At 35.5% G+C, this 13,077-nt stretch overlaps 1 protein-coding gene across 2 annotated transcripts; it reads left to right on the forward strand.

Annotated features, from left to right (window-relative positions):
• The first annotated feature begins 1,770 nt into the window (after window positions 1-1,770).
• nsl1 (non-specific lethal 1) lies at window positions 1,771-12,793 on the forward strand. Of its 2 annotated transcripts, none has more exons than XM_088203012.1 (12): window positions 1,771-2,895; window positions 6,222-6,551; window positions 6,626-6,777; window positions 7,608-7,799; window positions 7,876-8,050; window positions 8,432-8,566; window positions 9,404-9,494; window positions 10,367-10,543; window positions 10,607-10,828; window positions 10,894-11,256; window positions 11,566-11,655; window positions 11,738-12,793. In XM_088203012.1, exons 1-10 carry the CDS (start codon window positions 2,267-2,269, stop codon window positions 11,209-11,211), a joined length of 2,421 nt encoding a protein of 806 aa, XP_088059138.1. In that variant the 5' UTR covers window positions 1,771-2,266; the 3' UTR covers window positions 11,212-11,256; window positions 11,566-11,655; window positions 11,738-12,793. The 2 variants fall into 2 exon arrangements, with proteins under 2 accessions (XP_088059138.1, XP_088059137.1); XM_088203011.1 differs by having other exon boundaries at window positions 10,894-11,237.
• Window positions 12,794-13,077: the final 284 nt, after the last annotated feature.

The following is a 13,077-nucleotide window of genomic DNA, read 5'->3' on the forward strand; positions in this document are numbered from 1 at the left end:
ACTATTATGAGAGCCGAATTTAGATTTGTTATGGCCAAAACTGGTCGGCGCTTGAGTAGCATTGGTGTGACGGTTTTCTCTCTCTCTACCGGCAAGCCCGCAAGGGTTCGGACGCGTGCCGTCGCGCGCGCGCCCCTTGTAATGTAAACACCGTTAATCTTCAATAAATATACTACTGCAGCGGCTCAATCTGTGTCTCATTGCCACCCACCACCATCACGGTCCCAAAACTATCAATCGAAAGTGTTGATTTCGTTAAAGTGATCAAAAAGTTTGTAGTTTTGAAGGTAAGGTAATGAAACTTTTAATAAATTTGAAATTATTTTAAGTTTTATTTAAATGTATTATTTGTGTATGTGATTTATTGCAAACGTTTGAGAAGTCGCGCGTGCTTGATGTCATCGGATCTAAGTAGGAAACGCATTCGTGTGCGAGAATAAACACTTACAAAAAGGCATAGCGTGGTCTTGTTCTACTACGCTCGATTAAAAATACTATAATCTTTCGATAGTTAATATAGACGTAGTTTTTATATTAAAAAAATATATTGTTTATAATGTTTAGCTTAACTTTGCTTATTTTTTTAAGTAAATAGATGTGTATATATTTTTTTTAGTTATGATATTTGTATGTACCTTTTGTTGAAATTTATAATAAAATTGAATTTATTTAAAGTAGCTCATTTAAATTCTCACGTGATCGAAAGTTAAAAACATAAATATTTTATTAGTATGAAATTGTATTTTCGTCTTTTTTCTTTCTAAATTTATGATTTAGGGTTGGTAGGGGTTGACACCCAACTTTCAGCACAAGGTGACACAAACCTTAGCGAAGCCACTGTACCTCAGTTATTTTTGTTTGAGGAGGATAATCTTCATTAAAGGAGGACGTATATTTGTAAAACGTTTTATGTATTTTTCTTTAAATTCAATTTTGGTTATAGATAATAAATTATTTTACTTTTATTAAATAACTTCAACAATTCTAAACGATGGAATTGGTTATGAACCAGTATTGTGCATTTAATATGTTTGTATTCTATGGTATTGTACACATGTGTATTTTTGAAATAAACTTTTGTAAAATAATAATGACGTCTGGTCACATTATTAAAACGAATCAAGTTCATGGTAAGTTTCTGTATTTATTCCGTTTAGTTAAACAAAGTTAATTTATTTTATAATTGCGTTCTGTGTGACATTTTTATCTCTCATACTGTTGTTGATAGATAAACATTTTGAGTGAGTGTTTTTGGGTAATTTTTGCGACGATCGTAGAAACTGCTGCTAGTAAATGTCATACAGATTAATAATATAGTTTGCATTTGACGCGCGGTTATATCAGTTAGAATTCGTTAATAAATAGGGATGTGACACGAGCGAACGTTATTGTCGATGGCAGTATTTGACGTTAGAACGGGAGGGCGAGGGGCGGGATTCGCGCATCGGCAGTTTGTGACGTTCGTATTATGCATTTTTTATTTCCGTTAATAAAAGTAAAAAATGAACACCCCGTCGAGTTCGATAACTAGGCCGCTTTCGTCGTCGTTTTCGCGTTTCGAGAGAGAAGTTAAAATGGAAACGGACGCGTCGATGCGCAATCTTGTCTTTCGACTCGGAGTTAGAATAAAAAGACAGGTTCTTTCGCGATGCTTTCGCGTCGTTCGCGAGATAAGATTGTGCGAAATGCGTTTCTCGCGGAAGCGATCGACTCTCGCCGCCCGATTACGAATTTGGCGCCGGAGAGCGCTTTGCGCGCATGCGCAGCGTCGCTCGACCGAGCGACGTGTCCGCGCGTACGGTCGTTCGTTCGGCGAAGCGGACACACGCCCCTCGCCGGAACGCGTTCGGCCGCTCCCGCGCCCCTCGCCTGCGCCCCGAACGTCCGCAAACCGGCGCGGCGAGACGAACTCGACCGCCTCCGAGCTAGGAGATACGGCAGAGCCCCGCGCGCCGCCCTCTCGATCCCGTCCGGCCTTCTGCGACGCTCTCTCGGGCGCGGCGGCCGCTCCGCTTCGAGTTTCGCGCGCGACGGAAACGCAGCGGCGGGCGGGAGGGGGCGAAGCGCCGTCGCCCTCGCCGCCCCGCGTCTCGCCCCGGCCGCCCGGGGACTGCGCCCCCGACCCCGGAGCGCGGGCCCTCGCGATCGAGCTTCCCCCTTCGGTCGCCTGCGTCCGCCGGCAGGGGCGCTCGCGTCAGTCCTTGCTCGCCCGCCGCGGGGGTCGCCCGCTCGGTCGCTCCGCGCGGCCGACATGCGCGCCTAGGCCATGGCGCCGGCGCTCTCCGACCGCGACCGTGACGCCTCCGCTAAAGACGGCCGCGAGATGGATTTCCTGGACGGAGAGCTGAACGCTCCCGAGCTGCTGCAGGCGGCCATCAAGAGCTTTGGCGAGGGCCCCGAGGCGGACGCGATGTTTCCGCTCGCGGGCGCGCTCGGCGGCTTCCTCGACGAGGAGCTGCAGCGCGCCCAGCAAGAGGAGCTCAAGGAGCGCGCTACCGCCCTCCAGTCCCAGCTGGAGCGCCGCTGCGACTTCCTGAGGCGCCGGCTCAGGCTCCAACAGGCTCGAGCACAAGGCAGGCGCGCCGCCGAAGAGGCGGCCGCAGGCTTCGAGCGAGCGGCGCGTCCCAGAGAGCGCGGCCTCACTCGCCAGGCCGTGCGCGCTCTGCTGGAAAGGCTCCGCGCCGCCGTTTCCCTCTCCCGGCGAGCTCCTCAACCGTCGCCTCCCATAGTCGGTCCGCCTCCACCGGCGCTCGCCTCTTGCGCCGGAGCTCTGCGCGCCCACCTCTCCCTGTTACGCCGGCACCTGGACTCCGACGCCACAGAATCGTCCTCCGGAGCCGAGAGCGACGACGAGGCGGTCGTCTACAACAACGCGCACATGCGTCGGATGCCTCTGTAAGCACTTTTATCATAATAACAACGCTACATTTATATATTTACTTATTGAAACTGACAATTTAACTTTGTTTTTTAACCAACAATAATTATGATATATAGCGCGGTTCAGTCAGGGATATCATTATACATATATTTTATCTGGCTAGTGCTACTAAAATTATATGATTTTCAACTTTTTCATATGTTGTAATATGTACATACATGTGAAATTCTATATATTCACCAGTGAAGAATATAATTTAACTCGTCGTTTAAAACTCAATTTGACGGTTGCGAAACATCCGTTTGCTGTTCAAACCCAAACCTAAACCTAACCTAACGAAAGTTCTAAAACTAATTGTCAACTTATCTCAGGGGAAAATAAGCAGACAAAGTATAGACAGATCTCGCATATTGCTCCATAGTTTGTCTGCACTTCTTCATGTTACACTACGTTTTAAAAATATGATAGCTATCCTTACCTATATTATTACAGATTGCTAATATTCAAGTATCGGTCAAAGTATATTCAAACCAAATTTTTATTGCTTTTGGCGTGGATTCTAAACAGGGAATGAATTTGGCCGAAAAATGTATATTACTTAATGAAATACTATGAATCGAAATCGACCGCTCACCGGCAAACTTTTGCATCCCTGGGTTCAGCTGGAATTATATCTAAGCTGAACAATGTTTTTATAAGTAAGGTGCGTTTCGGGTCATTGACTTGTCCAAAACCCCATTTAACTGACAGCATACGCTTCCCGTTGTATACAATAATACTTTCTCTAGTTCCTTTAGTCTTCTTTACAGTGTAACTCTAATTGAACTCTTCGTTCTAAAATTTAGAGCGTATTCGATTTAATTTAAAAATTAACACCTTTTGTGCGATTGCCTTTGTTGACCTATGGTTTATGCCGAACAATACGACCGCTGTGTAATCCTTCTTCACGCAATATTCTGCCAACTGTTCTAATGTTAATATCACTTTCATGTTAATTATCAATTTCTATTATTAATAATTTCACACATTTTTAACAGACTATTCGAATAATTTTCGTTTCATGCACTTCACGCAATATTGAGTTTAACCCTTTGTAAACCAGTTGAAAGCAATTTTGCGCAATTTGAAGAAGTATACGTAATACGTGTAAATTCCACTACGTTTAAAAACATTTTTATCATAACACGATCAACAAACCATGATCAAAAAACTTTTTTATTTAACATTATTTACTTTAAGTTTGAAAATATAGTTTTTGAATTTAGAAAATATATAATTATTTTTCTCTTCGCTCATGCATCTTAGAACACTAAGATGTGTAAACTCAATCGATCAATATTTCTAACACTAAATATTAAACTAACACGAAAAAGGTCCTCGAGAGCAAGAATATTATGACGCCCTGTCACATAAATTCCCATTTTTATTACACAGTTTATGATAGCTTTGTAACAGTGTAGACTGCACGTGTTCCAATTCAAAATAAAAATGAGCAAACTGCAGTAATAAGTCACATTTATTACTGGAATGTATTCTGAATGGATAGAATAAACAGCATTCATTGAACAGTAATTTTTTTTTTTTTATTAATTAATACAAAAAATATATTTTTTATAAAATACAAAAGAAATTGAATAATTTAAAACAATATATAACATTAAAAATGCCACTAAAGTACAGCATGCCGCCTCAACGATCGTGCCGCCATAGCAGTGGCGACCGATCGCAACGGGTTAATATATCATTTACAATATATTTTAGGTTTTATCTATGCCCACTTAGCGCCAAACTGTTTGTTGAATGAGTCACCTTGTAGATTTACCGTTTTTTTTTTATATCAATTTGAGATTTCATTACATGTAAGAACAAAAACGGCATATTGTTAGAAGTGTTCTATATATGGTTTTAGTAATTTGAGACAATATTTATTTTTCAACGAATGAATGCAATTGATTAAATTATAAGTACGTAAAATGGCAAATTTTTATTAAATTTCATGTTGCAAAACTAAAAAGAATCGTATCTTTTCCATCAATAATTTTAAACGATTTAGATATATCATTTAAAATTATCTGCAGTATATCTTTGTGATTTCAATTGTGCTGAATACGAACGTGACTTTATTGCAAAACAACTAATAGCTCAGAAATGGTTTAAGAAGATGAGTAGCATTATTTTACCGATGAGCATTTAGACTTCTCTCCAAGAGGACAACCGTCATGCAACAAACTCATGTTCGTTGCAGACAGTGCTTAATTTTTCATTTGAATCTCATAAGCTCAAAGAACACGACAAAAACCAGTGAGTTGTCACAAACACTCTGTGTTCGCTCCGCATTCACTTTTTTTATATTTCATATACGAAATATTCATCCTTACAAAACACAATGCCCTTATGTTCAGCCTACTGCCGACAACTTTGAAGGCTTGCAACAGTAGTTTGTTATCAATATGAGATGGTCAAAAAGCGTTACAATCTTCACCTGCATATCGTTAATTCTCACAAGAACGGTCACCGAGGAACTAGGTTAGGAGGTTCCAGAATTGAAGCTTTAGATATTTGGTCACCATTTTAAGTTAGTCGGTACATTTCTATTGACACGCTAGACCCATCTTCTGACTTAAAATTACATCATACTGTAATTTGGTTGTACGCTGCCTGACTGCTATCGCTGTAGAGTAATCTTAATCTCTGATGCTTTGAAATAGTTTTTGTCTTTCGTCGCTCTGAATGGCTTCGCATTCTACGTACACTTAAATAGATTCCTTGAGTTATTCATGGGGTGTTCAATGTTCTGACCAACAGTTTTGATGTAAGCGAGATATTTTAAAAGATATTTCTAAAATAAATAATTTATTGCCTATTTATATTTAAAAATGTTATATTTTTTTAATTCACATGAAATTTAATTTTGATCATCCTATATTTTTATTCTAACCATTTGATATTTATTCTGACCCTGAATAATATAATTATGACAAGGCTGTTAATGAAATTCTGACCGAGATTTAATTTTTATTCTGAGCCAAAGCTCATTTAAATTCTGACCATTTCAATTGTCTAAATAAATCATCACATTTTCCGTACATAGATATCAGACTGAATCCTTACTCTGTGTATGTTATTTTTCGTCAAAGCTCTGCGATTTTTATAAGCCGTTATATAAGCGGTCATAATTATCACTTTTTTGCAAATTCATCAAAAACTACCGGCTTTGATAATTTGTCGCGCTGAAAATGCACAGCGTATTAAGCGTTAAAAAGATTTTTAAGAATCTGTTTTCTATGATTATAATAATATATTTCGCATTAAATTTACGTATAAATTTCATTTTTTTCAGTGTAAAAAGAGCAGCATGGAAATGGGCACAGGAGCGTGCGTCAGTCGCTTCCAGATGGACGTGGCTGCAAGCGCAGATACAAGATATAGAGTACAAAATAAGGCAGCACGCCGAACTGCAGCGGCGGATCCGAGCATCCAAGGGCGTTCCGGAGTCCGCCGAGCCGAGCGGATACTCCGGAGCGCTGCCCGGACAGGCCGTCCCACCCGAAGAGGAATCGTGCGCTCGTCTCCGACCTCTGGATCGCACCGTCTTCAAGAGGAGAAAGCTGCTGCAGATGCACAATTTGCATACTGCAGCAGAGAAAGCTGCCAAACCTTCCAACATCAGGTGTGCATTTGTTCACGAGCGTTTTCGTACCTCGTATTGTACGCTTTATATCGTAATTTTTTCTTCAAATTCAGGTGCGCGTGTCAGTGGCCTTTAGGAGGATGCGCCGTGTGCACGGGGAAAGTCTTGCCTATGCATCCGTTGCCCGCTGCCTCCACCCTCACCAAACAGGAGAGGCTCGCTTTGGTGGATCCCGGCTTTCATCCCGTGCTCTCCACTATTAAAGGTTCTAAGCATAAGTATAACTTTGTAATTAGATGTAAATGAAGTTCAAATTAGAAATATTCACCGTGTAGTTTTACTTTGAATCGTAGATTAGTATGTTTATGAATCTCTTATCAACAATAGACGTTTCTAAACTAATCGGCTCGTAGTTCGTTTATTCTCATTATCTGTGCAATACAATATTTGCATTGTGAACGAGTCATAGATTAGAATCACGTGTTTATACCACACAAGTCATAGATAATTAAAACATTATATTATTTCTGAGCTTTTCTAATTTTTGTTTTATGCCATGATTTTGCAATACGAGTGTAATGCCCCCTTTATTGTGAGATAAGCTACTTAGATAACTCTCGAGCGTGATTCTAATTGTTACTGTTTTTGTCCCTCCAAGTGTTAATATTAAAATACTTCATATTTGAAGAAATTATAAATAAAGATAAATAACTGCTTATTCTTTTTTATATTATTTTGTATTAGTTATAGATAATTTTTTGTGTTTATCGAGTTTTTTTGTTATTGTTTTATAATTATTTTTTCTTTTGTTATTGAGTTTTGTATAATTATTATATTTTATTTTATATTTTTGAATAAATGTAACATGTTTATTTTTAACATCTTGAGTATTATTTGAACTAATTTCCATATTCTTTAAATTTGTATCATTCGTGCATCCTCTTCCATATGCAGAAATGAGTTGTTTTTTTCTGTCGCTGTGTTGCATTTACGGTGAATATTTTTAAAATGTGACGATGGACAATTAGGCTGTTTAGAGTTTAAAAATCTAAGTTTGCCAGTATGCTTTGTCTAATCGTTGTGTTTTATTTGCAGAAATGTCAACAAGCGTACAGTATTCGGCAAAAATGAAAAACAATCAGTGGCAACAGAAAAGCATGAGAGGCAACGTCAAATCCTTGAAGGGAAACCCCATTTTGAATATAAACAAATCGCCGCAAGCTTCGTCTAAACAGCTAATAAGCCAGGTTTCGAGCATATCCCATTCCAAAAAGAAAAAGCACAGCAGTGAGTATGCGTTCCCTGTTACGAAAATGTGCACGGTAAAATGACATGTTAGAGAAAAACGTTAATGGTTTTGTAGAATCGAAGCGGGGTAGGCCGACTTCGGTCGAAATGACTCGAGCGGTCCAAGCGAAGAGACGAGCTTCGGCTTTAGATAGCGGTAGGGAAATGAGCGCCGTCGGATCTCCTCAGGGCGAACTAGTGCCGTATCCTAGTGGGAGTAGTAGTCCTGTACCTTCGCCTTCAGACCATAGGTATACAACTTTTTTTTTTATTATTATAGTATAAGATCTTATCAAGAGACTCGTCCTCATTGCAACTCTTAGCAGTTCTGATGCAAGATAATTTTAAATTCATGTCGACTGTTAAAATTATCAATTATTATTTTTAATTGTAATTAGTTTTTATCTATAGGTCATGTGTACATTTATAACAAAAATATATTTACTGTTTTCGTGTTGAGATATTGAGTTCTATTGTTAAATATGTAACGTGTTAGATTTTTATATTTGTACTTTCAAAAAATGTTACTTTTATTATTGCGTGATTTTATTTTAAAATTTCATCATCCTAAATTGGGTATGAATTACATATTTGTATATATGTAGGTTGTTAACTTTGACGGTTTATTCTAGAAATAGACAACGGGAGAGAACTGAACGTAGCAGACTGAATTCATCATATGATATAGATAACATCGTAATACCGCACAGTATTGCCGCAACGACGAAACCAGAAATATTACAGTACAAAGAAATATTAACGCCCAAGTGAGTAGTACGATTTTCTTACTTTATACCATATAAAATTTTGGTTATTTTTTCCTTTATATATAGAGTTTTTAGTAAACCTTGAATGAAGGTTTATTGTACGTAATTATAATTTTTTTAAAGGCTTTAAATTTGTTTATCTTGATTATGGCATTTTTATTTTTATGTGCGAAAAGAATAATGGCATGAGTCAAAAATCACAATTTCAATCTACTCATTAACTACTTATCTCCATACTTTTGCTTTGATAGGCATGCATTTTAATAAAACATCAAGAACATACAAACGGATTTTTGTTACTCATAATGTTTTTTCTTTCGCACATAAATATAAAAAAAATATAATTATTTGCTTTGATAATTTCTTCTTTATTCATTTTATTCTAATGTTTAACTCTCGGAATATATGATTGGTATATAAAATAAATTTGAAAATTAAAATTGTCATTGATAATGAGACAGACAAACATGGTTTCATTAGATAACACGATAATGTTGCACTTTTTTGGCTATAGATTTATATTTAACCTTATGTCTTTTTTTAATTTTTTTTAAACTTAATTGCTGTAAGGTTTTATTTATTAAAAATCATCGTTTTTCAACACTACCATGATACAGTTTTTCAACACTACTATGATACATATTATGTATATAATTTATATAAATCTGAGTTTTCTGCTTTAAATATATTATGTTTTTTTAAATTATATAAAATAAAAACGATTCGTAAAAATTAGATGAATTCAGTATATGTACTCTTATTTTTGAAACATAAATCGTGGTGTAGTGTATATATGTTATTTTTGCGTAGTTTTAACTTTTAATAATTTAATTTCAGATGGAGGATAGTAGAACCGGATGAAATGCCAATTCCTAATAATGGCATCATTAGGAAACCATCGCTACCTGCACTGGACGAAAAAGAAGAGGTTAGCACTTTTTTAAATATCATTTTTAAGCTCATTGTAGTTATTTTTGCTTCAAGGGATTTTAACTTGATAAAAGTTATTATTATTGTTTAAAGCTTACATTGTTGACACTATATGACTAGTATTACAATTAATTCGCGATCAAAGGACGGAATTAGTTTAAAAAAATCAATTAGTGCTTATTTCCTTGTTTGGAATTTTAGCGATAGAGAATCGAATAATCGATTTTGCTTTGAATCTACTTAATTCATCCATATATCCAATATCCATATGAATATATGCTATCCGTTATTTGAGGATCTGAGTGTTATGTAGAAACATGTTTAATTTATTAATTATGTGTTAAATTATTAATTAAATTGAAATCTTAAACTTCCATAATTCTTTACTTTTTGTAATAAGGTAGTAGTGGTTGTCTCGAAATCCGAGAAGCTCAATTCTCGGGTTATGGTTTTTATGGTATATTATTTTTCAATTATTTTATCATGAGTAGTCTTTAGATTTTTTAAATTTCCATTTTTGTTATTGTGATAATCTACCGCTGGAATTTAATAGGTTTTTGAGTATTTTATCAGAGGAAAAGTAATTGAAAAACATTTATTTTTATTTACCTAATGCTATCTAAAAACGAGACTAGTGGGATAAAACCAATAATAAATTTTAATGGAGGAAGTGTTTAGTTATACATTTAAATCTAATATTCGTGGCAAAAATATTGCTTTATGTTAGTGTTATAAACTGTGTTTGTGATATGCATTTCCAATGAATTTACAGTATAAGATTATAATATTTGTTTTAATAATAATAAAGTAGAGTTCATGTGTATGTGTCAACAAGTTGCTAAAATTTAGTTTGTAAAAATTCTATTTTAGGCGGAGGATATATCAGACATTACTGTTGTGTTGCGACATGAACGCTGTGAACAGTTAGAAAAAGGAAAATATCTCCAGAAACGCAAAAATACACGCAGGCAACAATCTAGAAGTGGGGCTGGAAGCAGTCATCCGCTAACACCTTCTGAAACACCACCTCATACTCCAGCACCAATGGTAATATATTAATTATAATATTTAAAGTTAATTTGTGTATTAATCCTGAAATACTTACACTAGGTTGACGAAACATCGATGCATAGTGAAAGTGCAAATACGTCTACTGTGGTATTATCGCCTCCCGTTGCTTCCCATGTGATAAATACTGTTCCTTCAACATCGACATACCAGCCTTCGTTCCCTTCGCTTTTATCTCAAATAGACAATAATGCAAGTTCAACAACGCCAAATATAACCACCGGTAACAAGAGGCGTTTGACTTTACAAATGGATGATATAGAGGTATGTATTTTAATTGAAAATGTTTTATTTATATGTATATTTTATTTATGATGAATTTGTTTCAGATAATACCACCTTATTCGCCCAGAACCTTCCCCTTATGTGATGAAACTTATAATAAAATGTTAACAATGATGCCCGATAATCATCCTCTTTCATCCGGCGAAATTGACCAACGTAATCAGTCAGTCGTCTCCGGTACTAACGGTTCCGATAGTGAGAGCAATAGTGGTGTAGTTTGCTGCATACAAGATAACTTTTGTGCCGAGAGAACGGTCGCTGTAATGGAAGAGCCAGCTTCTGATAGTGATAACGATTATTTGGTACCCCCGGAAGAAGATCCCAACGATCCTGAATGGAATGCATCTGCACACGCCGAGTAGCACCAGTACTCTTAAATTTATATTTGGTTAGTCTTCATTTCTCTTGTGAGTCATACTGATAAATCAGTTGACTTTTTGTGTAACGAGTTTATAATATTTTATTTTATATAGTTCGTAAATGTATATAATGTGCTGATAGATTTTGCATTGCAAATTTAATACAAATAACAAAATATTTTGAAAATTTGTAACTTTTACTACATTGAAATGTAAGTAATGCTATTACAATATTTTTTTATTTGAATGATAAAAGTTATTTTTCATTATAGAAAAAAATATCTAAACTCGCTAAATAAAAATGGCAACTTAAGCATGTTTTAATAACACTTCAATTATTAAAGTTTTTTTTTATAGATATTACAGATATATAATCTTCTATTTATACACATAAAACGGAACGCAGGACCAAGTGAAAATTCATCATGCTTGGATATATAAGAAGTTGTAAGTTAAAATATATTTGTTCAGTTCATTATCATATCTTTGTTATTATTTTCTTACGTGTTTATTATTTTTTTAATTGCAGACGATGTGTTAATGCACCTGTATTATCATTTTGAAAATTGTTATCACACAGACATGAAACATGAAATGTTTACACAATGCGAAGTTAGGATTTAATTTCGTAATTATTTTAAGGTTCATGTATATTTTTCAAATGTTCCTTATGTAAAGATCGCTTGTTTATTTCATAGCTCTTTACGCTAAGCTGTTGATGAGCTAGTTTAGAAAATGTTTACCATATATAATGCATATGTGTAGTTTTAATTTTCCTATATTATTACTATGGAGCATTTTATTTAATTTGAGTCGTGGCTGGTTCTAGACGATATGTTGATTAGAGAAGGGGGCATATATGGTGGTCGTGAGCGCGAGGGTCACTTTCGTGTTTAAATATTCAGTATTTTAAATAACATTGACTTTTTTACGTTAACTATCGATATGTTTGTAAATAATTTGTAATTATAGTTCATATTTGTAAATCTTTGTTAGTGTACGAATGCGCTTTTCGAGCCCGTGCCGTTTAGATAAGACAAGAATCTTGAAGCCAAAGTATATTTTTGCATTATAATAAATAATTTGTACAGCATTTTTTTTGTTTTGTTTTTTTTATAATGTAAACATTTAAATGTATGTAACAAAAAAAAGAAGAATCTTGTCAGTAATGTTTAAGTTTTAGTTTATTCATCATGTGTGTGACATGGGTTTCATTTTTTTTATTTTGCGGTGAAAAGTCTACAGATATATTTGTTTACGGCGTTAGACCTTTGAGCCTCAAATTGATTTGGAACATTGTGTATGACACATGTGTGAATTGAAGTTTACGGTATGTAGTCGAAAGTATTTATTGTAATATTTTTATTTAACTATTACTTTCCTGGCATTGTTTGCAAGGTTATAAATTTTCAAATTGCAAATAATTACAACATGCCTATATACTTTTCGAATATTGAGAACAATTAATCGCGAGCGTTCGCATATAACTAATTTGTATAAGAATGAGTAACTATAATTGAAAATATGTATATTACGATATGTTTGTTATATGAACATGAATTAAAAACAAATTAGACAAGTTTACGTTTGTTTTATTGAGAATAACTAATATAAAAACTGATTACAAAATATCTTGTTTTTGTTTATCAAATCAATGCATTGTTATATATCGTTAAGAAAAATATTTTATAATACATACGATATATTCATTTTTTATTGAATATATATATGCTTCGTAAATAATAAGTAAATAGTCCTTCCTCAGAATAATTAAACAATAGGTAAATATCGTAACAGGTTGTCGTAGTTGAAGATGGTCGTGTAGTGTCATATGGCGTGTCAGAAGTCCAGGGCTGAAGTTTGGAGTCA

Source organism: Plectrocnemia conspersa, unplaced genomic scaffold (assembly GCF_051122295.1).
Source record: "Plectrocnemia conspersa isolate PC_06_02 unplaced genomic scaffold, ASM5112229v1 ptg000013l, whole genome shotgun sequence".
NCBI lineage: Eukaryota > Metazoa > Arthropoda > Insecta > Trichoptera > Polycentropodidae > Plectrocnemia > Plectrocnemia conspersa.

Excerpts from the sequence above, each read along its gene's own strand:
- nsl1 (XM_088203012.1), top strand. The coding sequence starts at position 2,267 with ATGGCGCCGGCGCTCTCCGACCGCGACCGTGACGCCTCCGCTAAAGAC. Across the intron at positions 6,552-6,625 it reads GCCAAACCTTCCAACATCAG|GTGCGCGTGTCAGTGGCCTT; the intron begins GTGTGCATTTGT and ends CTTCAAATTCAG. Across the intron at positions 9,495-10,366 it reads CACTGGACGAAAAAGAAGAG|GCGGAGGATATATCAGACAT; the intron begins GTTAGCACTTTT and ends ATTCTATTTTAG.